General features: G+C 46.4%; 2 protein-coding genes across 2 annotated transcripts in view; both read left to right on the top strand.

Moving 5' to 3' along the window:
* Nucleotides 1-660: 660 nt before the first annotated feature.
* PSMD9 (proteasome 26S subunit, non-ATPase 9) lies at nt 661-21,206 on the top strand. The gene is made up of 6 exons (XM_007079577.3): nt 661-926; nt 5,580-5,682; nt 9,965-10,176; nt 12,316-12,417; nt 19,872-19,960; nt 20,675-21,206. Exons 1-6 carry the CDS (start codon nt 678-680, stop codon nt 20,700-20,702), a joined length of 783 nt encoding a protein of 260 aa, XP_007079639.1. The 5' UTR covers nt 661-677; the 3' UTR covers nt 20,703-21,206.
* A 1,850-nt stretch (nt 21,207-23,056) lies between these two features.
* Nucleotides 23,057-27,322, top strand: part of CFAP251 (cilia and flagella associated protein 251) — a 66,795-nt gene continuing 62,529 nt past the window's right edge. The window contains exons 1-4 of the mRNA XM_042962186.1: nt 23,057-23,161; nt 24,082-24,407; nt 24,522-24,689; nt 25,375-25,758. Of these exons, the coding sequence (XP_042818120.1) occupies nt 24,102-24,407; nt 24,522-24,689; nt 25,375-25,758 (858 nt within the window). The 5' untranslated portion in view covers nt 23,057-23,161; nt 24,082-24,101. The remainder of the gene's footprint in view (nt 23,162-24,081; nt 24,408-24,521; nt 24,690-25,374; nt 25,759-27,322) is intronic.

The raw sequence follows: 27,322 nt of genomic DNA, 5'->3' as shown, positions 1-27,322 counted from the left end.
TTGTGCTGACAGCTCAGAGCCTGGAACCTGCTTCAGATTCTGTGTCTCCCTCTCTCTCTGCCCCTCCCCTGCTTATGCTCTGTCCTTCTTCTCAAAAAAAAAAAAAAAAAAAAAAAAAAAAAAAAAAAAATTTAAAAAGCTTCTTTTGAGACAGAGAGCGCATGTGCACCACCGGGGGAGGGGCAGAGGGAGGGAGAGATTCCCAAGCAGGTTCCATGCTGTCATTGCAGAGCCCCACGTGGGGCTTGAACTCAGTGAGATCATGCCCTGAACCGAAATCAAGAGTCAGACGCTAAACCGATTGAGCCACCCAGGCACCCCCAAAATAAAATCTTTTTTTTAAAATGGGGGATAAAGCTTGAAGGTGTTTTGCAAAAGCTCAGGGCTGGGTAGATGTGAAGAGCTGAACTGAAGATAGCCTTGTACAGTGCTCTAGCACAACCACGTGGTAGGCGCTCAATAGATGTCTGTTGAATGAATGTAGAAAGCAAATGAGTCACCTAGAAAGAGATCATCCTGTTCCGGCTGGTGACAGCGCGTGTGAATGACCTGGAATCCTTTTCTCCCCGTAGTGGTCCTTGCTAGTCACCAGACCAATTTTTTTTCCAGAGGGGTGTGGCTTCCGGCGACCCCGCCCGTCCACAAACCACGCCCCTTGCCCATCCTCGCGCTTGCTGATGTCCGAGGAAGTTTGGCCCGCGGGCGGATCCGTAGCCGTAGTCCCCTCAGGCGTCCGCAGCCAGGAAGCCGGGAAGCCTGGAGTCCAGGATACGGCGCGGAGGTCCAGGATGTCGGAGGAGCAAACCCGGCAGAGCGAAGGCTCCTCTCAGGCTCGTGGAGTGACTGTCAGCGACATCCAGGAGCTGATACGGCGCAAGGAGGAGATCGAGGCTCAGATCAAAGCCAATTATGAAGTGCTGGAGAGCGTGAGTGTGGGCTCGGGGTTCCCTGGCGGGAGTAGGAGGAGCCCGGGGCCTCTTGACCTGGCACCCGGTTCTGGGAGGACTGGGAGGCAGGGGCGGCCTGTGCTTGAGCTCTCAACTGTGTGTCTCTCCCTCCCTGGGAAGCCCAAGGCGCGGCAACTGCGGCCTCTGTCGGCAGGAGGCAAGTAATATTAGCAATTAAGACTAATCGGTGTTGGTGCTGTAGCATGGGTTTATGGAGCGCTTACCGTGTGCCGGGCGCTGTTTTAATTGCTTTACGTTGATGAGTTCATTTAACCGTCACAGCAACCTTTTGAGGCTGTTACTCTCCCCATTTTAGCGATGAGGAAACAGAGGCGTTACTTAAACGTGCCTCGGGTCACAGAGCTAATAAATTTTCGGATGTCACCAGCATCGTCAGTCCTTGTTGACCTTGTACCAGAAGATCTGTGCTTTGCTAACCCGCTCATGTCAGAGCTTCCTAAGCTTTCGTGTGTTTGGCAAGCACTGGGGATCTTGTTAAAATTTCAGTTTCTGATGAGCTCGGGAGCGCAGGTGCAGATGCTGTGTTTCTAGCAAATTCCCAGCGCTGCTGATGCTGCTGCTCTAAAGACCGAGCTTTGAGTGACAGGTAAGGCTCTTTATCATTATTGTATAGGGAGGGAACTGAGGCCCAGGGTGAGGCAAACCTAGTCTAGGGTCATGTAGCTGGGAAGTGGCAGTGGTGGGTCTTGTTCCCTGGTCGTCTGGCTACCGAACTGATAGTTCTTCTTATGTCACTTAGTGTAAAGCCACAAATCAATTTGCAGAGGAAGAATAAAAGACATCTTATGTAGGGTGGATGGAATGCATTTTAGGTGATGGGAGTAAGATAGAGGCATCATACGGAGGCCAGGGTACCATTTTATTGGTGCTGATTGTATGCCTGAAGAGTGTTGGTTTATGTGTGTGTTAGATCATGAAATCCACACAACCACCCTGTGAAGTTAGGATGTTACCCTGAAGCTCAGAAAGGGGAAGTCACTTACTTAAAGTCTCAAAGTGAGATTCAGATATCAAGCCTGTTCAATCCAGAACTTGTGTTTTCAACATTATGCTAACAGTTTCCCAAACTTTAGTTACTTTCTACCTCAAGCAGATAGATGCTGTATCCATATACCTCCTGTACTGTTGTTCCCTTGGTATTTTTCTTTAAGTTGATCCACTTGTTTACTTGATTTAGTTTAAATGAAAATTTTATAGCTCTACAGCATATGGGGAAAAATGGGATTTTTTCCCCTTTAATATAAAATAAAAATACGTATCAGGGTGCTATAATATGTTCGTTCCTTGTCATTAGCTACCATCACTGGCTAAAAGCTTGAAGCTTGAAGCCCTGCTCTATGTCTGTTTTCAAAAAGAGGGGACAGCAAAAACTATAAATCTCTTAGAATAAAGCCTAGGAATAAACTTTTGTGACCTTGGATCAGGCAAAGCTTTCTCAGATGTGATGCCAAAAGCACCAGGAACAAAAGAAAAAGTAGGTAAATTGGACTTGATCAGGATTTAAAATGTGTGTTTCCAAAGACACAGTCAAGAAAGGGAAAAGGCAGTTCACCAAATGGGAGAAAATATTTGCAGTTACCTAACAAGGGATCCAGAAAATACGAAGAACTCTTCCAACTCAATACTAAAAAGACAATAACTTGATTAAAAAATCAGCCAAAGGGGGCACCTGGGTGGCTCAGTCGGTTAAGCATCCAACTTTGGCTCAGGTCATGATCTCACAGTTTGTGGTTTCGAGCCCCATATCGGGCTCTGTGCTGACAGCTCAGAGCCTGGAGCCTGCTTTGGATTCTGTCTGTCTCTCTCTCTCTCTGCCCCACCCTAGCTCGTGCTCTGTCTCTCTGTCCCTGAAAAATAAGTAAAAAACATTAAAAAAAAAAAAAAATTGGCCAAAGACCTTAACAGACTCCTCACCACAGAAGATCTACAGATGGCAAAGAAGCATATAGAAAGATGCATCACGTCCTAAGTCATCAGAGAATACAAATTAAAACACCCGTGAGGTGCTACTATGTACTATGTGTGTGTCAGAATTGCCACCTTCAGATGCTGGTGAGGGTGTGGAGGAACTCTCATCCCGTGCTGATAGGGATGCAAAAGTAGGGCAGTTTCTTACAAAGCTCCCCATTCTCTTACCACCCATCCAGCAGTTGTGCTCCATGCTGTTTACCCAAAGGGGTTGAAAACGTGTTGACACGAAAACCTTCCTGATGTTCATAGCTGCTTTTTTCACCGTTGCCAAAACTTGAAGCAACCAAGAGGTGTTGTTGTTTTTTAAGTTTATTTATTTATTTTGAGAGAGCGAGCGAGTGAGCACAAGCGGAGGAGGGGCAGAGAACATAGAGAAAGAGAGAGAATCCCAAGCAGGCTCCATGCTGTCAGCACAGAGCCTGACGCAGGGTTTGATCCCACCAACCTCAAGATCATGACCTGAGCCAAAACCAAGAGTCAGATGCTTCACCGACTGAGCCACCCAGGAGTCCCAACCAAGAGGTCTTTAAGTAGGTGAATAGATAAATAAATTGTGGTATCTCAAAACAACGGAATGTTACTCAGTGCTAAAACTAAATAAGCTAGCAAGCTCTGAAAAGATGTGTAGGAACCCTAATTGCATATTACCGACTGAAAGAAGCCGGTCTGAAAAGACTACATCTGTAGGATTCCAACCAGAATCTGGAAAAAGCAAAACTGTGAGACAGTAAAAAGATCAGAGGTTGCCAGGGATCAGGGGTAGTGGTGGGGATGAATAGGTGGAGGACAGAGGATTTTTAGGGCAGTGAAAATACCCTGTGTAACACTGTGATGATGGGTACATTCATTAAACATTGGTCCAAACTCCTAGAATGTAAGACACTAAGAGCGCAGGCTGAGGTAAACTACGGACTTCAGTTAATAACGGGAAACAGTAGGTGTAACCCAGTGGCTTCCAGATAGAGAAGTGAATGGAATCTTTCGTCCTGCATATATGTATCCTGGGCACCTTTTCTGCTGCTGCCACAATTACAGCCGTGACTTGTTACTTTTATGCGTATTAATTTCCTAGGGCTGCAGTAACAAATTACCACAAAACAGGGTGACTTAAAATGACACATTTAGTCTTTCACAGTTGTGGAGGCCAGAAGTCTGAAATCAAGATGTCAGCAGGGTTGGTTTCTTCTGGGGGCTCGGAGGGAGGATCTGTTCCATGTCATGTCCCTGTCCTACTTCCTGGTGGCTGCCGGCCGTCCCTGGCTTACAGTTGGATAACGCCAGTCTCTGCCCCTGGTCACACGATCCCCTGTCCTGGATCTCCCTTCCTTTTCAACAAGGATATCTGTCATTGGATTTGGAGCCCACCCTGAATCTAAGACAGTCTCATCTCAAGAGCCTTAATTACATCTCCAAATCCTTTTTCCAAATAGTCACATATACAGGTTCTGGGGGTTTAGGACTTGGGGCATATCTTTTGGGGGCCACTATTCACCCCACTGTGGGTGCGCCTAGCACTGAGCTAAGCTGTCCACACAGGTCAACTCATTAATTCTCATCGCGAGTGGGAAGGGAGGTGAGTGCCATTATTCCCATTTGATAATTGAGGAGGCTGAGGCTTGGAGAGGAGTCTTAACCAAGGGCACCCAGATTGTACGCGGCAAAACTGGGATTCAGATCAAAGTCTGACTGGGACACCTGACTGGCTCAGTCATTTAAGCATCTGACTTCAGCTCAGGTCATGCTCTCACAGTTTGTGGGTTCGAGCCCCACATCAGGCTCTGTGCTGACAGTTCAGGGCCTGGAGCCTGCTTTGGATTCTGTGTCTCCCTCTCTCTCTGCCCCTCCCCGACTCACACTCTGTCTCTGTCTCTCTCAAAAATAAATAAACATTAAAAAAAAAAAAAAAAGTAAAAAAAATCAAAGTCTGACTGCAAAATCTCTACCCTCTATCACACAACACGACACTTTGCATTGCCTTTGTGCGCTGTGCTCTGATTTACGCAGGAAAAGTCTTTAAAATGTTAAAACGTATTGTTTTGAATAGGGAATATACGTCCACGGTCAAAACTCAGAGTCTACCAAAGGGTATAAAATGAAAAGTCCCTCTTCCCTCCCTGTCCCCCAGCCACCCACCCAATTCCTTTCCCCAGAGGCAATTGATGTCAGTGTGTCCTTGAGGGATGAAAAACCTTTTGAAATCCCTTTCAGATCTCTTTTTACTTTCAGAAAGAACCAAGGTCCTGCCACAGCTGGATGTCCTTTGGGGTTTTCACTCCCCTCCAGCTTCCAAGGCCACCAGCCAGGTATCAGCTGCTGTAGGAAGGAGTGTTTGGAGGAGTCCAAGAGGCTGGCCTTGGGGATGAGCTGCAGAGCTTATTCTGCACTGTTCTGACTTCAAAAGAGGAGACTGGATTCCTGCATTTCTTGTGTTATTAGAAATCAATAAAAAAATATAGTGCCCCCCCCCCCCCCCCCCACTTTGAGGGTGGTTGAGGGAGCGTGTGGGGAAAGTCCGTGGCCTGTGCTAAGCGATCGGCATGTGGCGGCTTTTGTTACTGTCGCCTTTATGATGGCTGCACAGGGAAGGAGGTCTGGAGGACTTCACACCTGCGAAATCTTAACCGTGTGTCTTCCCTCCAGCAAAAAGGCGTTGGCATGAGTGAGCCGCTGGTGGACTGCGAGGGGTACCCCCGCTCAGATGTGGACCTGTACCAAGTCCGGACCGCGAGGCACAACATCGTCTGTGAGTGGTGCGCGTGCAGGGCCCTTCCCGAGGCTGAAGGCACACAAGTGAAATCTCCTTCTTCCATAGTAATCTGCTTCCCCCTCTTCTGCCCTGATGCGATTCTCTTACCGTTCCCCCCCCGCATCGAGGGACTCAGAACGGAGGAAATGGTTTGGCCTCTAGGGTTCTAAATTTACGGTTTCGTTTTTCATTTCGTTTTTAAGGACTTTGCTTCACTCTGGAAACTTTTCTGAAATGGTAATAGAAGCCCAAGTCAAATATTGCTCACAATCCTAATCAAAGCAGTTATGTATGAGCTGGTAAGGATAGTGACCTGGCTGTGGTCACTCACACAGAAGTGCTCAGTCCCTCGGTACGGACGTTTGGAGGTCGGCAGTGCAGGGCTGGCCGCCACATCCCTGGCTCTGCCATCCTTAGGACATGTCTAGCTTTAGGGTCACCGTGTCCGTGCGCCAAGCAGGAAGGGAGGGAAGGAAGAAAGTAAGGAGGACGAAAGGCCCTTAGCCAGCCAGCACCCTCCCCTCAAAGATCTGTCCTGGGGGCCCACCCCCACCTTGCTGCAGTGATTTCTGTTTCGCCTCCGAGGCCCCTCTGCCGGCAAGACATGTTGGGGGATGTACCCCACGGTGGGCATCTCCCGATCCTAAATAAAATCATTATTTGTTCATGGTTGAGGAACAAGTGGAGAGAAGTGTTTGGATAGTGTATCAGTTCTCTGTTTTCTGCTGGAATAAATTCTCAGACTTAGTGGCTTCAAATGGCACAGATTTACTCTTACGATAATAAGGTGTCCAAATGGGTGTCACGGGTCTAAGGTGGAGGTGTTGGCAGGGCTGTGTTCCTTCAGGAGGCTCTAGGGAAGAGCCCATTTCCTTATCTTCCTTATCTTAGCTTCTGGAGGTGCCTGTGTCCTGTGGCTCATAGCTCCTTCCATCGTCAAAGCCAGCAAGGTCATCCCCCAGCTTCTGGTCCCACCGTCCCACCTCCTCCTGTCACTCTCTGCCTTCCTCTTTCACTTATGACCCTCGTGGTCACACTGGGCCCCCCATCTGGGTAATCCAGGATGATCTCCCCATTCAGTGTCCTGAACTTAACCACTTCTGGAAAAAGCCCCCTTGGCCACGGAAAGTAACATATTGGGCGGCTTCTGGGGACAAGGACGAGAGCACCTTTGGAGGCCATTATTCACCCCGTCACAGGCGGGCAACCAGCAGCCTCTGCCACAAAGTCCTGTTAGAGGGGAACTTGTCGTGCACATTTTTCACTCAGGGACCTCCGTTTTATGTGCGTGAACCTCAACTCCGTCCTCAGCACGTCGTGGTATAAAGCTGAGCTGCTCACTGGGGTCGCGAGTAACCGCAGGAGACACCGCTCAAGGTGCCGACCATTCCTCAAAGCTGCAGTGTGATCCCAGAACAGCTTCTTAGAGTGTCACTTTGCCTCGAAGATTTGATTTGGGGGAAAGAAGCACGCCATCTTTGTATTGAAACAAAGGGAAGATACAGGGTAGGGAAAAGCCATATTAAGACGATCAGACTGAGGGAAATTTGGGGCTTTTGGCTAAACCCTCAGACTCCCCAGGGGTGTGGCCTGCTTTCTGGGCACTTAGGATTCTGGGGGAAATTTGAGAAGCGGAGCCTACGGTGTGAGAGAGGGCACTGACTTATTTGTTTCCGGGTGGTTACCCAGATGTTATGACACCATTTTTTTTTTTTTTTTTTTTTTAACATTTATTTATTTTTGAGACGGAGAGAGACAGAGCATGAACGGGGGAGGGTCAGAGAGAGGGAGACACAGAATCTGAAACAGGCTCCAGGCTCCGAGCTGTCAGCACAGAGCCCGACGCGGGGCTCGAACTCACAGACCGCGAGATCATGACCTGAGCCGAAGTTGGCCGCCCAACCGACTGAGCCACCCAGGCGCCCCCCAACACCATTTATTAAATAGCCTATTCTTTCTCCATTCATTTGAAATGCTAGCGGTATTACATAGAGAATTTTTAGACATATTTAGGTCTCAAGTTTTTTGCACTGTTCTGTTGATATATATCTTTGCTAATATCACACTGTCTTTTTAAGTTTATTTCTTTAGTAATCTCTACACCCAACTTGGGGCTTGAACTCATGACTATGAGATCAAGAGTCACATGCTCTTCTGACTGAGCCAGCCAAGCACCCCGGTGTCACACTGTCTTAATGACTTTATTGTATTTAAAAATCTGGTTGTGGGGCACCTGGGTGGCTCAGTTGGTTAAGCGTCAGACTTCGGCTCAGGTCATGATCTCGCAGTTCATGAGTTCAAACCCCGTGTTGGGCTCTGTGCTGACAGCTCAGAGCCTGGAGCCTGCTTCAGATTCTGTGTCTCCCTCTTTCTCTGTCCCTCCCTTGCTTGCACTCTGTCTCTCAAAAACTGAATAAACATTAAAAAAAAAAAAAAAAAGGAATCTGGTTGAGCAATGCTGATCAACCTTTTGAAACATTATTCTCAGAAGTTTCTTGTTTTGTGTGTGTGTGTGTGTGTGTGTGTGTGTGTATGTAAACTCTAAACTCTATACCCAACATGGGGCTTGAACTCACAACCCTGAGATCAGGTCACATGCTCCACCAACTGAACCAGTCATGTGCTCCTCTTGTATTTTTAAAAATGGATTTGGGGAGGGGGGGTGGGGGCTGTATGTACGGCTTAGTCGGTTAAGTGTCAGACTCTTGATTCTGGCTCAAGTCATGATCTCATGGTTTGTGAAATAAAGTCCCGAGAAGGGCTCTGCCCTGACAGCGTGGAGCCTGCTTGGGATTCTCCCTTTCACTCTCTCTCTGCACCTTCCCTGCTCATGCATGCTTGCTCTCTCTCTCTTTCTCTAAATGAACATTAAAAAAAAGAAAAAATAAAAATGGATTCTATTTTTTAGAACAGTTTTAGATTTACAGAAAGGTGGGAAACATATTAACAGAGAGGTCCCATGCTGTCCCCAGCTTTCCCTATTATTAACATCTTAGTATACTGAATTTGTTATAGTTGCAAATTTATTTTTTTGAACTAGGCTTTGGAAACATTTTGTCCAAGAGAATAACTTTTTTTGGAATTCTGATTAGAATTGCAATAGATTATAAGTGAAGTTATCCATTCCATCACCCGGCAGCTATATATGGAGTACTTACCATGTGCCAGGCACTGCTGAAGGTTCTGGGGGTCCTTGCGGAGCTTACTGTCCAGGGGGTCTTTTCTAGTCAGACAGTGACCACATATTATATGTTGACACCGTTTTAAGTCTTCCTGCCCACGTATATGTCTCTACTTATTCAAATCTGGGTTCTTTTCTTGTGTCTGCTCCTGTGGGTTGGGTCCCAGAGTCCCATTATGCCTGAGGGCCTCCCCTTCCCTCGAAGTGACAGAGACAGAGGAACCAGGTCAGGTGGCCATGTGTGCTTACAGTCGAGGACATCTGGAAAGTCTGAAAGTCCGTGACCCACAGATGCTGGACGTGGATTGGCGGGCAGTGCTGGTTGGCGGCTCTGGCCTCTGAAACTCCTCAAAGGGAACCTTGGGAGTGACATGGCTTGAATGAAGGAAATAGAGGAAATTGTTTTTAGGTTTAGAAAGTTATCAAAATGCTGCCAACCAGGCCAGTGCTGCACTGGCCTGCTGCGGTGACTTACTCACTAGCATCGTGGTTCACAACATCTTTTTTTTTTTTTTTTTAGTAATCTCTACACCCAACGTGGGGCTTGAATTCACAACCCCAGAGATCAAGAGCCTCTTCTGACTGAACCAGCCAGGCGCCCTATTTTGCAACATTTTGAATTAGCCATCAGTACTGAAAAAAATCAGAGGGTTTTACCCCACGGTTCCTCATTTCCAGCTTTTGTCCTGTTAGGTCTCAGACCGAACATCACTTGCCATGTATTAGTAGACTTAGGCATCATTTTTCATTCCAGAGGAATTAGGTGAGAAGTAAAGCGGGACGATTCCTCTGCTCACCTTTCAAGTCTCAGTTGAAACGGCGCTGCCTTGGGGAAGTCTCCCCTCATCTCCTAGACTAAAAAGGTCAGGTCCTGGCTGGCCAGCCCTCATCACAGTCATCAGATGTGACTGTGGCTGCCTCCATTGCTAGACTGAGCTTCGTGAGGGTAGTCCCCTGTCTCAGCCACACGTTTGTCCTCAGCCCCTAGTCCAGTGTCTGGCATGTAGGAGGTGCTTGTTGAATATTCAGTGAATGAACGTGGGAGTCTCATGTCCTCCGCTGTCTTCCCTGTCCCCTGATACGGCATTCTCCTCCCAGGCCTGCAGAACGATCACAAGGCGGTCATGAAGCAGGTGGAGGAAGCCCTGCACCAGCTGCATGCTCGGGACAAGGAGAAGCAGGCCCGGGACATGGCTGAGGCCCACAAAGAGGCCATGAGCCGCAACCTGGACCAGAGCGAGGGCCTCAGCCCCCCTCAGGCCTTCGCCAAAGTGAACAGCATCAGCCCTGGCTCCCCGGCCAGCATCGCGGTAAGCCAGAACCCGGCCACGGAAATCCATAGCCAGAGAGCGCCGTGGGTCGGGTAGCCTTGGGGTGGGGGTGCGGGCCGGGTGGGACTGTGGACACAGACTCGTCATCTCTCCATGCTGCAGCTTCACTTTACCCACTCACTTGGCAAGCACTGGCCAAGGCCTGGGGGCCCGGCCCTGTGCTGGGGCCAGGGTTTCGAGAGGAGTCAGTCCCAGCTTCCCACCAGACTGGTCAGGGGGAGGCCTGGGACACAGGCAGGAGGTGATAAATATTGCTAGAGAGGGAAAGAGGACCTCTTGTTGGGCGTATTTTAGCTGGGCTGTGAGTAATAGACACGAGAATGACAACGGTAGCCACCATTTACTGAACCCTTGCTGGGCACTGGCTGTCCTGCCGAATGACTTACAGATCTTACCTGGTGTATTTTTAAAAGTTTTAAATAGCTTTACTGGAATACAGTTCACACACTGTAAAATTTACTCATTTAAAGTATATGATTTCCCGGGGCACCTGGGTGGCTTAGTCGGTTAAATGTCCGACTGTGGCTTAGCTCATGATCTTGCACTTTGTGAGTTCAAGCCCCACATCAGGCTCTGTGATGACAGCTCAGAGCCTGGATCCTGCTTCAGATTCTGTGTCTCCCTCTCTCCATGCCCCTCCTCCGCTTGTATTCTCTCTCAAAAATAAACTAAAAAAAAAAAAAAAAAAAATGCAATTCCATGGCTTTTAGTGTATTCACAGAGCTATGTATCTATCACTGCAATCAATTTTAGAATATTTTCATTATTCTAGAAAGAAACCCTGTACCCCCAGCCCCATCTCCCCTAGCCCCTTGGAACCACAAGTCTGGTTTCTGTCTCTATGAATTTGCCTATTTTGAATACTTTATGTAAATGGAATCATATAACGTATGATGCTTTATGACTGGCTTTGTCCACTTAGTATCATGTTTTCAAGGTTCATCCCTGATGGAACATGTATCCCTATTTGTTTCCTTTTTTATTTATTTATTAAAAATTTTTTAATGTTTATTTGTTTTTGAGAGAGACAGCACGAGCAGGGGAGGGGCAGAGAGAGAGGGAGACACAGACTCCGAAGCAGGTTCCAGGCTCTGAGCTGCCAGCACAGACCCCGATGTGGGCTCGAACCCACAAACAGATCCTGACCTGAGCAAAGTCGGATGTTCAACCAACTGAGCCCCCTGGGCACCCCCTTCTTTCCTTTTTATGGCTGATTAATATTCTATTGTATGGCTGCATCACATTGTTTTTATCCATTCACCAGTTAACATTTGTTTTTTTTCCATGTTTTTGGCAATTATTAAGAATGCTACTCTGAACATCATGTTCAAGGTTTTATGTGGTTGCATATTTAATCTTTAATCCCACAGCCACCTTCTGGGATAGGCAGTAATCTTTACCCCCATTTTGCCCATGAAAAAAAGCCCCTGAGCTCTGAAGTAACTTGTGCCAGTACACATTGCTCCTCAGTTATGGAACCGGGTCCTGGAGCCAGGGCCTGCCAGCCATCTTTAATGGTCACAAGACGTTAAGTTACACAGAAGCTTCGTTGTACTCATTACTCTATCCACAGCATCGAGCACAGGCTGTAGTTGGCCCGCGACAAATATAAGTTGAAGGAGTGAATGAATCCTGATCTGTGTTTTTGGAATGAAAGGGTCACACTAGCCCTGGGTCAGCCTTGCGCCTGTGGCTGCTTGTCTGGGGACCTTTAGGGCAAACTGGTCTAAATCCTGACCCCTGAACAAAATAAGCTCAGATTGCTCTGCCTCTTCTTGCCCCTGAACCTGGGTCGGGACCCCAGAAGGCAGCATGTGGTTTTTCCCCTCATTCTTGAAGGCCTGTACAACCCCAGCTTTTATCAGACATTGGGCAGATGTGGCCCCCTTTCACTAGATCTGTCCCAGAAGGAACCTGCAGGGGGAGGTGGCCCAGTTATCCACCACCCTCTCCCGTGTGCAGTAGCTAAACCCCTGACCTCTTTGCTTTGTGCCTGCCATTCTCCCCTGTAGAAAACACGTTCTTGGCCTGGGTGTTAAAGTTGGATGTGGAAGGGTAAAGAAACCAGAAGCACATTTAACCTCTACCTTCGTTTTCTATTTTCTCTTCTCTGTCTAGGGTCTGCAAGTGGATGATGAGATTGTGGAGTTTGGCTCTGTGAACACCCAAAACTTCCAGTCTCTGCATAACATTGGCAACGTGGTGCAACACAGTGAGGGGGTGAGTTGGAAGTCACATCCGGTCAGTAACCCTGGAATCGCTAGGGCCAGGAATCGTCGCTGGGGTCTTTACTGCCTTCAGAGAGATGTTGCTCAGGCCCAGCGCCTTTGCACTTGCTGGAGTGTTTTTTTCTCCCTTAGGCCCATCCCTCATCTTGTACAGATGACACCTGTATAAGACCTTTGCAGCCGCCCTATCTAAATACCCCTTCCTCCTTCCTATCCCTGCTTTCATTCAGCAGTGTTTCTTGGAAGTCTTTTCGTTTCCACATACCTTGCTCTTTTACACTGTTGCACAGCACTCCGTTGTATGAGTGGACCCCAGTTTGTCCATCCCCTGCCTTATCAGTGGACGTTTTGGTGATCGCTGGTTTTTTACCAGCACGAACGGTCACATATTCTTGTTCATGTGCTATTTCTTGACATTGATACCGGAAAGTACTTACAGGCTCTCAGTGTATTATACACAGTTACAGTAGGTAATCTGAAGAAGTTTTACTAATTTGTACCCTGACCAGCAGTGCCTGAGAGCATCACGTCATCAACAGAACTCTCTATTACTTTTAACGTTTTTGCCAAAGTGGCATCTTATTTTCATTTGTATTTTCCTGGTTACCAGTGAGGTTGAGTGTCCTTTTTTTTTATGTGCATTAATGGTCATATTTTGATTTCTGTGGATTGTTTATATATTTTTTTTTCATTGGGGTATTCGTCCCTTTAAAAAAGTGATTCGTAGGAATTTTTTTAACATAACAGATACTAAACCTTTGCCTGTTTTCACATTACATATGTTTCTCCTGTTAGCTCCTGGTCTTTTAACTTAGTTTATGGTGATTTTGATTACTTGGAAATGGTTTTTTTCTTTAATTTACAGGGGTAAATTGAACAGGGTTTGTGTTTTCCGTACTTGCTCAGTTACCACTCGTCTAGTTTGTTAGCTTTTCATTTTGGTGCCGTCTCTTTCTGTACCGTCTCCTTCCGTTTTATTTGTCCTGTGGCCGTGTCCCTCTGCTGTCCCTCTGCTGTCCTGTCTTGTCAGTGAGGCTCCTGGAAGTGGTGCAGGTGTAGTTTCATTCTGTTATGTTTACCCAGCGTCTCTCTTGATCTTTCACTCCTTTTCCCTGGAGTTTCCTCGTGTTACGGTTTTACTCATGTCTCTTGCACACCTTGGTGCACATACTTCAAAACTTGCAGGTGTCTGGGATCATTGTTACTGGTTTGTTTTGTAAATGTGCCTTTTTTTTTCTCGAAGAGGTAATACATAACATGAGTTTAAGGCAGAACCAAAGAACACATGGTGGAGAATCTCCCCCTCCTCCTAGAAGTAGCCACTTTCCAGCTGTGTGTCCTTCCAGGGTCAGTCTGTTCATATACCAGCATATAGAGCTCCTGGTTATCTTGATTAAGGTGTAATTTACCTACAGCCACATTTACCCTTTTCATTGTGCGGTGCTGTGAATTTTGACACACGTACCTAGTTTGGTAACTGCCGCTGTAATGAAGATACAGAGCAATTCCGTCATCCTCCCCGAAATGGCCCCATGTCCTTTGGTGGCGAACCCCTCCCCCAGCCCCCACCCCACGCAGCCGCGCGGCTGTGCTCCAACCCTGTAGTTTCACCCTTTCAAGAATGGCTTGTCAATGGAACTGCCCAGTATATGGGGCCCTTTAAGTCTGGCTTCTTTTCACTCTGCATCATGTGTCTGCGATTCATTCATTCATACGTCGTCGTGCGTGCGTGTAGTCACTCCTGGCTGTTGCTCAGTAGTGCTGCACCGTGTAGGTGAACGCCAGATTGCCTACCCGTTTACCAGGGAGGGACATTTAGGTTGTTTCCGCTTTTTGGTGATTAGTGATAACAGCTACTGGTTTTGAGTCTGTCTTTTCTAGTTAAATATATTCTTAAGCTCTTCGTAGATCTGTGAGCCCCCCCCCCCCCCGCTTTTTTCTTCTTTACTGAGGTATAATCGACGTATAACATTATATTAGTTTTGGGTATACAGCGTAATGATTCCATTTTTGTATATGTTTCAAAATGATCATCATAAGTCTAGTTAACATCCATCACCATAGTTAGATATTTTTTTCTTGTGATGCGAACTTTTAAGATTTACTCTCATAGCAACTTTCAAATATGCTATACAACATTACTATGTACTGTAATGCACAGCATGGTGACTATAGTTAATAACGCTATAGATCCTTCCTTACAAAAGTAGTCATTGAACATTTTTAAGCGACAGAACCTTTTCTTCAAATGAAATTTCTTGGGGAATTCCAATATATCAAATAGATAAAAAAAAGCTGAGCTGCTGGGGTTGGAACACCTCACCCCCCTCAGGGCCCTGGATCCTCCTGGAACCAGAATCCCGACTTGAGAATCAGGGGTCCGCTCTGTGTCCGTAGAAAAATGATTAAAAAAACAAAAAAACCCACTATATTCTGTTATTAGACATTTAGGTGGTTTCCAATTTTAGGGAAACCTGGAAATGAACACTCTTGTAGACCAATCTCTGTTTCTTTTGATAACTTCCTAAAGCTGCCTTTCTGGATCAAATGCATGTATTTTCAAAGGAAAACAAATCTGAAATTTAAAAAAAAGTCATCTTTAGTATAAACAACGTTTATTTTATTGAGCTGTGGAAAGGAATGGAGTGCTGGCCTGCTGTAATATGGATGAACCTTGAAAGGATTTGTGGCAAGTGAAAGCAGCCAGGCACAGAGGGCTGCGTATCTGAGAATTCCATTTATGTGAAGTGTCCAGAACAGGCAGATGGACGGAGACAGGAAGCAGGTTGGTGGTTGCCAGAGGCTGAGTGGAGGAGGGCATCGGGAGTGACTGCTAATAGGTACTGGGGTCCTTTTGAGGGATGAAAATGTCTTGGAATTGATAGTGGGAGTGGTTGTACAAATCTCTGAATATACTAAAATGCACCGTATTGTATACTTTGAAATGCATTTTATGGTATGTGAATTATATCTCACATAAATAAAAATGCACTTAAAAAAATTTTTTTTTAAAGTTTATTTTTGACGAAGAGAGAGAGTGTGAGCTAGGGAGGGGCAGAGAGAGAGGGAGACACGAATCTGAAGCAGGCTCCAGGCTCCGAACTGTCAGCACAGAGCCCGACGTGGGGCCCGAACCCACGAACCGTGAGATCATGACCTGGGCGAAAGTCGGACGCTTAACCGACTGAGCCACCCAGGCGCCCCAAAAATAATGCACTTTTAATGCAAAAGGTTTTGAGGAAAGGATAAAAGTCCTGAGTCTCTCCCTCCCGAGGACCCTCCCTGCTCTGTTTGAGTGCTGGACAAGGTGCGGGTGCTGAAGTGGGAACAACAAAGGTAAACAGAAGGCCCTTGCCTCGGGGACGCTTTGGTGGGAGAGACCAGCATTAATCCAAGGTAATTCTATACTGTCATGAGTATTATGAAGGAAAAGATTGAGGAGGCTAGGAGAGCAACGACGGGGGTTAGGATAAGGTTCCCGAGGACGTGACCTGTGAGTGTTAGAAGTTGTTCAAGGCTGGAGACTGGCGGGGAGAGGAGTTTTCCAGCAGGGTCATGGCCCTGAGGTGGGAGGGCTGGAGAAGATGGTTGGAGACCAGAGCAAGGGGGAGAGAGGAAGGGAGGAGGAGGCAGGTCCGGGAGGTTGGCAGGGGCCAGAATGCATGAGGCCCTGTGGTCCCTAGTCAAGATGTACTTCTTTTTTCCTGAGGAGCAGTAGAGAGCCATACGTACACTTGCAAGCTGAGAGGAACAGATGTAAGCACCTTTGTGTCTTGGAAAGATTTCTCCAGATGCTAGGTAGAGAGCTGATTGGAGGGCCGACAGTCTTAGCAGCCTGGTCAAGAGGTGATGGTGGCTTTGGTGAATGGGCTGGAGGTGGAAGGAAGTGGACAAATCTAGGAGACCTTTAGGATGGAAGTACATAGGCTTTAATATGACACCGAGCCCATGTCAAGGATGACCTCTGGGTTTCTAGTTTGTCTAGGGGTATTGTTTCTAGAACCAAAGCACTCAGTGTATCTCTCATATATTTCCTAAGTGTGAATGAATATGTCCATAGCGATTGCTTTTTGAAAAAGAAGACGGGCACCTGGGTGGCTCAGTCGGTTAAGTGTCCGACTTCGGTTCAGGTCATGATCTTGCGGCTCGTGGGTTCGAGCCCCGTGTCGGGCTTTGTGCTGACAGCTTGGAGCCTGGAGCCTGCTTTGGATTCTGTGTCTCCCTCTCTCTGCCCCTCTCCTTCCCCTCCCCTCTCAAAAATAAACATGAAAAAAAAATTTAGAAAAAGAAGACAAACAAGACCTACCCTACATACTGTTCTGGATTTCCCCCTCCCCTTTGAGGGGATTTCCGTGTGGGTACGTACCTACCTTCACCATATTCCATTGCTCGGTCTACCATCTTTTATTTAACCATCCCTCCATACAGAACATTTAGGTTGTTCCCAGGGTTTGCCCATCACCAACAGTGGTGTCGTGAATATTCTTGTCTTGTGGGAGGGTTTCTGTCCGAGAGATTTCTAGAAGTGGAATTACTGGGTCAAAGGCAATGCACATTTATAGATTCCATAGATGTCACAGTGTCCTCCAAAAAGCTTGGATTAGTTCACATTTTCTTGAATAGCGTATGTGAGGGTTTGCTTCTTGACCCCTCTCACCTGTGTTATTTATTGGCAGTCTCATTCTTTGACCATCTGAGTGAAAAATGGCATCTTTTTGGTTTTTGTCTTCATGATCTGTTTTGTCACATTTCAGAGATTACATTGATAGATCTGCCCTAATTAAAAAAAATTGTGGTAAAATATACATACCATAAAATTTACCATTTTAACCATTTTTTTTTTTTAATATTATTTTTGGGGAGAGTGCGAGCGGGGGAGAGACAGAGGGAGGGGGACAGAGGATCTGAAGCAGGCTCTGTGCTGACAGGCTGACAGTGGTGAGCCCGATGTGGGGCTCTAACTCAAGAACCGTGAGATCATGACCTGAGCCGAAGTCGGACGCTCAACCCATTTTAACCATTTCTAAGTGCGCAGCTCTCTGGCATTTAAGTACATCCGTGTTGTTCTGCAACCATCCCCTCCATCCATCTCCAGAACTTTTTCATCTTTCCAAACTGAAACTCTATACCTGTTAAACACCAACTTTGCATTCTCCTCTCCCCAAGCCTCTGGTGATCACTAATCTGCTTTCTGTCTCTATGCCTCTGGACCGATCAGTGGAATCAGATGATATTTCTTCTTTTGTGGCTGGTGGATTTCACTTAGCATAATGTCTTCATGGTCCACCCGTATTGTTGTGTGTGTCAGAATTTCCTTACTCTTTAAGGCTGAATGATACTCCACTGTATGAATAGACCACATTTTGTTTATTCCTTCATCCATTGATGGACACTTGGTTTGCTTCCACCTTTTGGCTGTTAGGAATAATGCTGCTATGAACAAGGATGTACAAATATCTGTTCGAGTCCCTGCTTCCAGTTCTTTGGATGGATACTAAGAGGGTTAAATGTAGGATGATGTAGTAATTCTTTTTTTTATGGAATGCTTAATTTAATTTGTTATTTTTTAAAATTTATATCCAAATTAGTCAGCATATAGCACAACAGTGATTTCAGGAGTAGATTCCTTAGCGTCCCTTCCCCATTTAGCCCATCCCCCCTCCCACAACCCCTCCGGTAACCCTCAGTTTGTTCTCCATATTTATGAGTCTCTTCTGTTTTGTCCCCCTCCCTGTTTTTATATTAGTTTTGTTTCTCTTCCCTTATGTTCATCTGTTTTGTCTCTTAAAAGTCCTCATATGAATGAAGTCATATGATTTTTGTCTTTCTCTGACTAATTCCACTTAGCATAATACCCTCCAGTTCCATCCACATAGTTGCAAATGGCAAGATTTCATTCTTTTGATTGCCGAGTAATACTCCATTGTGTATATATACCACATCTTCTTTATCCATTCATCCATCGTTGGACATTTGGGCTCTTTCCCTACTTTGGCTTTTGTTGATAGCACTGCTATAAACATTGAGGTGCATGTGTCCCTTCGAAACATCACACCTGTATCTCGTGGATAAATGCCTAGTAGTGCAATTGCTGGGTCGTAGGGTAGTTCTATTTTTAGTTTTTTGAGGAAGCTCCAGACTGTTTTTCCTGAGTGGCTGCACCAGCTTGCATTCCCACGATGTAGTAATCCTACTTTCAGTTTTCTGAGGAACAGTCACCCTGTTTTCCACGGCAGCAACACCATTTTACATTCTCTTGCAGCTGTGCACACGGGTTTCAATTTTTCCACATCCTCACCAACTCTCGTCATTTTCTGTTTTTGGATAGTAGCCATCCTAATGGATATGCAGTGACACCTCATTGTGGTTTTGATTTGCATTTGTTTAATGATTAGTAACGTGGAGCATCTTTTCATGTGCTTTTTGGCCACTTGTTTATCTTTTTTTGGAGAAATGTCTACTCAGGTTTTTTTGCTTAATTTTTAATCAGGTTGTTTGCTGTTATTGTGCGTTGTAGGAGTCCTTTGTTTATTCTGGATATTAATCCCTTATCAGATATATGATGTGCCAGTACTTTCTCCCATTCTGTGAGTTACTTTTGACTCTGTCAGTAGTGTCCTTTGATGCACAAAAGTTCTAGATTTTGATGCACTTTGTTGTAATGCGTAAGTTTCCTTGGTATGCTATTTTAATTTTTCACACTAAAGTAATACATACACATAGTAAAAACAAATTAATTGAATGGAAAGATATAAAAGCAAATGTCGTCTTTCACTCCAAACTCCTAGTGCTTCTTCTGCGAGTAATTACTGTTAACAGTTTTTTCGTATATCTCCCAGAAACCTTTGTATGCGTGAAGCAATCTTTATGTCCTTTTAGAACGTATATTGAGGGGTGCCTGGCTGGTTCAGTCCGTAAAGCATGTGACTCTTGATCTCAGGGTCGTGAGTTCGAGCCCCACATTGGGAATGGAGCCTCCTTGAAAAAAATAAAAGTAAAAAAATAAAAAACATGTATTCACATGGGTTCATGTTTTGCTCGTTTTGTTTTGTTTTTACCCAAACTGCTTAATTCACTCTGCTGTATTTGAATAATACCTTATTGAGGGATATTTTGGGTGTTTTCAGTTTTTGAATTTATAAACAGTCCTAGAATGAACACTTTGTTCATATATCATCTTGTACTTTTGCAAAATGTATCTTGTAGGTACCTTTTAAAGGTTTTTTTTTCGTGGGGAGACGTGTTTGTCCAGGAAGATGGTGCCAATCTGCAGCCCCATTAGCCGCCCCAAGAGCGCCATGTCCCCCACACTCTTGACAGCTGCCGGGTTATACTTCATATAAGCACCTTACCAACCTGATGTGCAAAAATCAGTATCTCGGCATTTTAGTCTGAATCTCTTTGGATTCTGAACAGGTTGAATATATGAGCTTATTGTCCTTTCAGAAGCCCCTGAATGTGACCGTGATCCGCAGAGGGGAGAAACACCAGCTTAGACTTGTCCCAACCCGCTGGGCAGGAAAAGGACTGCTGGGGTAAAGTATCATTTCTGTTTATTCATAAGGCAACTGTCGGTTGTCACCTGGGTGTTTGCTGGATATAAAGCTGTGGGGAGGAGGTGGGGGCCACTGGGAAATGATGGCATTCCCCAGATTGCCTGCAGAAACTCTTGATAAATGCTTGTGGCAGGAATGAGATTGCAGATCTGGAGGCAGAGGGAACCCTGGTCTCTCTGGTTCTTTCATTAACTGGGCATTTGCTTTATTTTATTTTTTAAATATTTATGTATTTATTTTTGAGAGAGAGAGTGTGAGGAGGTGAGGGGCAGAGAGAGGGGGAGACAGAGACTCTGAAGCAGAAGCAGGCTCTGTGCTGTCGGTGCAGAGAACTGGGCATGTGCTTTAAAAGAATTAAAGAGGGGCACCTGGGTGGCTCAGTCGGTTAAGCGTCCGAGTTGGGCTCAGGTCATGATCTCACGGTTCGTGGGTTCGAGCCTCGCATCGGGCTCTGTGCTAACAGCTCAGAGCCCGGAGCCTGTTTCAGATTTCTGTGTCTCCCTCTCTCTATGCCCCTCCCCAACTCATGTTCTGTCTCCCTCTGTCTCAAAAATAAATAAACATTTAAAAAGAAAATTAAAAAAATAAAATAAAAGAATTAAAGAATGTGGATGAAACACTCAGACGGCTCACTTTCTGATCTTGCTAAATGGAGTTGCCAAACTTACGTTGTTCCTTTTTCTTTTCTTCCAGCTGCAACATTATTCCTTTGCAAAGATGATTGCCTCTGGGGAACAGTAATAGGAAAACATCTTCCCTTGCCCTGGACTTGGGTCTGGTGGGGATTTCTTCCTTCTTTTCTCTCCCTGAAGCTTAAGCATCTGGAAGAGGCTGGAAGCCTGAACTTCTGGGTAGTGGAAACACTATGGCCTCCCAGTGTAATCTCTTGGGATTAAGACATTGTTAACTTGGTTTGTAGTTGGCATCTTTTGCATATTAGGCCATGGCCCTAAGTGGGAGCCATCTGGATTGTGGGCAAGTGGGCTGGAATTATTCTGGCAGGTGCCAATATGTCTTTATTTTAGGATTTTTTCCCCAAATAAACACAGGTTTACAGTGCTGATATGACCCATGTTATCACCCTAACTGAATTTCTTATGAACCTCCCAAACCAAAGCTCAGACAGAAATTAGAACATTATTTTAGAAAGTCGGACAGGAGCGCCTGGCTGGCTCAGTCAGTGGAGCGTGCAGTTCTTGATCGCAGGGTTGTAGGTTCAAGCCCCACGTTGGGTATAGAGATTACTTTAAAAAAAAAAAAAAAAAGTGGACAGAACAGGGGCACCTGGCTGGCTAGGTCGGTAGAACATGCGACTCTTGATCTTGGGGTTCTGAGTTTAAGCCCCACATGGGACATACGGCTTACTTTAAAACAAAACAAAAACCGGGGTTGGACAGAACAAACCAACAGTGGTGCTGAAGTCAAGATTCGGCCAACAATACTTCAGGAATGTCATCCTTAGTGACTGAGGTTTCCAAACACTCAGGCTGCACCATCTGCATTTGCATTGTGGCATTGCTGCTCTGGATACAGAAATTGCACCCTTGGCAGATGGGCCAGCAGTTGGACATCCGGGGCCAAAATTGCTCCCTGGAAGAACAGGGAAAGCCAGGAGGCTCCCCAGGTAGCCCACCATGGTGTCGGCTTCCTTTTCTATAACCCACCAGAGGGCAGCAAGCTCCCTTTGTTTCTGGAATAAAAAAAACCTTGCAAATTCTCTTCTAATTTGACTTTTTATAATTGAGCCTCCTGGTCATCCGCTCAGATCAAGAGTAGCTTGTAAACTGCCAAAGTGTGCTCGATGGCTAAGGGGAACCAGCAGTGTGTGCCAATCTGACTTCTTGAATCAGCCTCCTTCCTTTTATTTTCTCTCTTCCACGTGACAGCACGGGTTTCGGTGATTCTTAGTGACCCTGTGTCTTTCTTTCTTCACCTATCACCACGTTTATCTCCATAGTTCTTGCAGACCACTTTGTTTCAGAGGTCAGGTGTGGCCCATTCTGTTGGCATGCCTGTGCTCCTTGGGAGTGGATTTGCTTGGGTTGGATACAGAAACCAGCTTGCCTTGACAGGAGTCAGTACCGGGGCAGTACTTCAAGGCATGGATTCTCATCGCTCAACTGGAAAGCCTTCCTGTTGAGTTCTTGCCCCAAACTGTATTCTAGCTGTACCTCCACATGTGTTCCCCCCTTGTAGGCACAGAACATGCCACGCTTACCAGTGTTTGCTGTTTAAATTGTGTGTTCTGATTTCAAGTGTGTTTTCCAATCTCTTTTTATAAATCCTAGTTTATAATAAACACAGCTTGTACCATCAGTTTGATCCTTTTTTTTTTTTTTTTTTTTTTGAGATGTATGCTTATTAATCAACCAGCATTGGGTGGGACCTGGGGGTAGGGGATAGGGAGCATCATTCACACTGTCCTAAAATGAGAGGACCAAAGAGTTTTCTGCCTCAGTGCCTTTGGCTGGTTTCCTGCCAAGTCTCCCTTTAGAAACCTCAGGATGGCCACGTGTGCTGTGTCTTTGAGATTCTGAGAGTCACTTTGAAGTGATCCCAGTAGATTCAACGAAGCTGGTTTTGCAGAAACATTTTGTGATCAGAACAGCAAGATCATGTAACCTATATAACGTGTAATCCCAGCCAGCTAAAACACTGCACACAACACGTAGAGAAAGTGTGGAGGGCAAATCTGTGTGCTGCGTCTGTGAAACCGGGAAATTTAGTTTGCTTTCGGCAAAGAGAATTTTGCCAAACAGCTCATACTTCTTCACTTCGTCTCGTCAAGCCTTCAGAAAGTCAGAGGTGCAAGCATCCACCGCTGCAGCTTCTCAGACTTCGGCGCCTGGGGGAGAAAGTTGGGAGAGGAACAGGAGGAAAGAAGCGGCCAGGAAGAAGGCCAACTTCGCTGCCCGAGTGGCGGCCGCGCCCGTTCCCCGGGGACCGCCAGGGGGCGTGCCGGCCCGCTTACGGCAGAGCCTTGGGCACGTGACCACCGTCCGGCCCTCCCGCTTTACGGCCCGTCGCCCAGGCGGCGGTTACCTTGGGGACGGGGCTTGCGTGGCAACGGTAACTAAGGAGCTCGCGGTGGAGAAAGCCGGGGCCGCTGGAGGCGGGGAGGTGACAGGGGTCCAGGCGGCGGGACGGCCCGGCCACTGAGGCCCACGGAGGGCGCGCTCTGTGAGTCGGGGGCGGGGGCCCTGGCGTGGGAGGGCCCGGTGCCCCGCGGGGGGCGCTCGCCGCACCCCGGCCGGGCCTGGGGCGGCCTCGGAGAGACCTGAGCTGCGCGTTGTGCCCCCAACAGGCCCCCACACCTTCCTTCCGCCCCTCCCCCGAAGCCGCGCATCAAGATGCGCCGGCAAAGTTTGCAGTGGGCGCAGGCCTCGTGCTGAGGGCCCCTTGCTGGAAATCATAGTAATGATTTTTGAGATGCAGGAACCAAGCGTCAGGGAGGTCTGCCTCTTTCTAGCGGTGTGATCTGAATAAGTCCCTTCAACTCCCAGAGCCTCACACTCAAGTTTGGCGGAAGGAATAAACCAGAGACTATGCTAGAAGTCGTTTAAACTTTGTAAACAGTTGCCACCTTTCTCAGCCACTCTGCTGCAGCTGCGTTGAGCATTTGACATGGCATCTCAACCCCAGAATTTAGGGCTCTCGTTTTTATTTTGCCTGTGAGCAAATTTGGACCCTGAGGGGTATAGGACTTGCCCAAGGGCACAGAGCAAGTGAGTGGTGGAGCCAGGTAGGGTTCAGTGCTAGGAGAGGCCGGTTGCAAAGCCGGCTTTTAACCACTAAGCACACTGCTTCTGCCCTTATTTACATTATTAGTATTGTCGTTAATGTCGGGGTTATCATTTTGCTGCCTGAGGGAATATGAATATATATAAAGTGAGTTAAAGGGCTCTCAAGTTATTCCTAGAAAGGCGAGAGGCCCTGGGATCAGTATGTTGAAGATTTGGGACAGGCTTTCCCAGGGGTATGAAATTATTTTTGTTGCTGTGGAAGGGAACCAGGGCCAGCATTGCACATTTCATCGATAGGTTAGTGCACCAGGAAATTAAAATGGGAACTGCTGATTGTTATGGTCAAAATTTCTCTAGAGAAAACTCCACAAAGAGGAATGTCGGACGCAGGGGAAGAGCCACTAGAAGAAACAGAAGAAGATGGAGGAACAGAAATGGAAGAAGAAGAAGAAGATTATAATTCATATTATAGAGAGCGAGAAAGTATGCCACAGAAATTAAAGGAAGATGATATGTTAGTATGGAGACAGCCTCGGGAGGAGGGGGAGCAGGAGGAGGAGGAAGAGGAAGGAGAGGAGGAAGGGGAAGAGAAGGACGGGGTGGAGGAGAAATGGGAGAAGGGGGAGGAAGGGGGAAAGGACTGGGAGGAGGAGGAAGAGGAGGAAGGGGAGGAGGGGGGAGGAGTGGGAGAGAAAGAGAAGAAAGGAGAGGAGGGGGAGGAAGAATGGGAGAAGGAGGAAGGGGTGGAGGAGAAAGGGGAGGAAGAGGGAGAAGGGGGAGAAGGTGGGAAGGAGGAGGCTGTGAGAGAAAAAACGGAGGAAAAGGCTGCAGCAGCAGGGGAGGAGGTAGCTGCAGGAGTACAGGAAGAAACCACAGTGAAGCCCCAAGAAATCACCAAGTCCAAGATCAGTTTGGAGAAACTTACAGTGACTGATTCCCAGTCAATCATGTCGGGAACTTTTCTAGTAAGTAGTAATTGTAAATCATTCATTCATTCATTCATAATCATTAAATGACTGCTTACTATATACCAGGCTATGGAGATACAAATAAGATACAATCCATTCTCTTAAGGAATTCTAGGGAGTGTCAGGAGGCAGACCTGAACTCTCTAAAACAATATGCTAAGTGCAGTGATTGAAAGATGCAAGGGAGACATTTAAAAAAACAAAACAAGAAAAACAGGGACACTTAACCCAGCTAGGAGGATGGTCAGGGGAAGCTTCCTGGAGGAGGTGTGCACCAGAGCTGATGTAAAGAGGGGCTAGGGATTAGCTGGAGTGTGCTTGTTTTAGAACAGAGTCAGTGTGATTATAGTAATGGAGGCTTTCCACAGACTCATCCTGGAAGAGAACTCAGCTGTGGTCCAAGGAGAAGTGACTCTGTGCCGAGTCTGTCCTCGGAGAGGACCAGTGCCACTTAGAAGAATGGTTCTGCTGTGTGGTTCTGCTGGTAGGCCAGGAATAAACCTGGCACACCCATGACTCATTTAAGTACAAAACGTCCCAGGCTCCTTTTTAAAGTGCTTCATGGTTCCCATGTGAGGCTAACACTGACTGGCTGATTAGGAATAGAAAGGAAAATTTATGAGGGAATACGGCAGCACATACTGTAACTGGAATCACAATCTTCTTTTCTTTCTTTTTTAAGAAAACCCATAGTGGTGATGAGTCAAAGCGTGCATCAGAGCATTCAGAAACAAATGAGCTTTTTAGAGACTTGAGCTCACAACGAAGATTTCTTGATTTGGAGCAAATCAGTTCTGAGGAACTACAGATTAGTTCCCCTGACTCACAGCCCTCTAGCAAGCTTGGGCAGAAAACCCACCAGATGCCCCAAGATGAATCGGGACAAGAAGGGACAGATTTGGAAGCAGAAAAGGGAGAAAGGATACAAGACAAAAGACTATCATACTTAAGTGAAGAAAAAGGAAAAGAATTCCAGCCCCAAACAGAGATCCCAGAGGATTCACTGGTGGCCACCAGTGAGGACATTTTGTTTCAAAAGGATGACAGAGCCAATGTGTACCCTTTGGTGAGTGTCATGTGCTTTTTGATTTCCTCCAACGCTCGGAGAGCATTGTGAAATAGGGGAGTTTTATGCACATGGAAAAAAAAAAATACCACCAGAAATATCCTTTTTAAACTAACAATAGACTTGTGTGTTTTAAAGTTCAGTTCAGCGCTCCAGCTGGACACGCATGACGGGCTACGGACAGGAACGCCGCATCTGGGTCCAATAGTGTTGCTCCGCAGGCAGGAAATTCCGGACGTGGTTTGTCCGTTGCATAGGGTGCTGGTTTTGGTGGGAGACTCAAGCTCCATCTCTCCTCCTCCCCCCCCTCCCTTTCCCCTCTCCGTTTTCTCACTTTGTGCTCCTCCTCCTCCATTCCTTCCCCTCTCCCCCCTCTCCTCACCTCTTCTGCCTTAGCTTGCTTGATAGCTTTACAAGCTCCTAAAACCATTACAGGCTCCTAAAACTATCCCATTACCAAGATGGGTCAGAAAGTGAAGGGTGTGGACTGGGGCACCTGGGTGGCTCAGTCGGTTAAGCCTCAGGTCTCGATCTCCAGGTCTGTGAGTCTAAGCCCCGCGTCAGGCTCTGTGCTGACAGCTCGGAGCCTGGATCCTACTTCAGATTCCGTATCTCCCTCTCTCTCTGCCCTTCTTCTCTCTCTCTCTCAAAAATAAACGTTAAAAAAAATTAAGAGAAAGTGAAAGGTATGGAAAAAAAGTGAAAGCCACTGTGAAAAGCACCAGGCAGTCCAAAGGAATCTGCCTTTGCTGCCACTGACAGTATTCCAGGGAGGCACCATCTGCGAGGAATAAAAATATTATCATTTACCAAGAGAAGGGAGAGGAAAGTTTTTTTTCCCCCTTCTTCCTCCATCTGCTTCTGACAATTGCCTCCTAGGATTCATCTCCTGTTTTTCTTTTTTCCCTGCAGAGTTGGCCTTTGGAAGATTTGTAAGCAACTGAATGCATATAAAGCGTTTAATGTAGTTCGGAACATATAGGGCGCACTTGAGCGTCAACAGCTAGATGGCAGTGGTGGTGATAATGCCGATGAGGATGATGGAAAATGTCTAGCGAGAAGGGCAGACAATTGACAGCCTCCTTTCTGTACATTTGGCTTACTTTGAGCAGTGGAGTTCAAGGTCAAAGCTTGCGATTATTCTGTCCAAAAGAAAGAATAAGTAAGTTTTAGAGCCCTTGAAGACTTTTGTCTTGTTTAGCCAGCTAATAAGACATCATGTAATATCACTAATGAGACCAAGTGACCTTTGTGCCAGGGCTTTGGGTCTCCTGTTAACCTTGGGCTCACCACAGAACCAGACCTCTCTCTACAAACTTGTTTAGCGCTTTGAGTATACCTTCTTTCTTTTCCCGTTCCTGTATTGTTTTTCCTTTCTGTTAAAATTACTAGGTGCTCCATACATTAAAAAAAAAAAAAAAAATTAAACAAAGCAGATTCCCCTTCTTACACTGACCACGCCCATCCCAGTTCCCTGGGGTGACTACTGTTACGGTTTGGTATAACTGTAGATCTTTCCAGACCTTGTTCTGTGCATCTACAGACCTGTTAGCTGTGTACTCCC

The sequence above is a fragment of the Panthera tigris genome, chromosome D3, assembly GCF_018350195.1.
Source record: "Panthera tigris isolate Pti1 chromosome D3, P.tigris_Pti1_mat1.1, whole genome shotgun sequence".
NCBI classification, from domain to species: Eukaryota; Metazoa; Chordata; class Mammalia; order Carnivora; family Felidae; genus Panthera; species Panthera tigris.
The sequence above is the reverse complement of the archived record's forward strand: the minus strand, read 5'-3'. Positions and strand labels throughout refer to the sequence as shown.

Coding starts and splice junctions, on each gene's coding strand:
- PSMD9 (XM_007079577.3), top strand. CDS start 678: ATGTCCGAGGAAGTTTGGCCCGCGGGCGGATCCGTAGCCGTAGTCCCC. Junction 927..5,579: donor ATTATGAAGTGCTGGAGAGC/GTGAGTGTGGGC, acceptor TCTTCCCTCCAG/CAAAAAGGCGTTGGCATGAG. Junction 10,177..12,315: donor GCTCCCCGGCCAGCATCGCG/GTAAGCCAGAAC, acceptor TTCTCTGTCTAG/GGTCTGCAAGTGGATGATGA.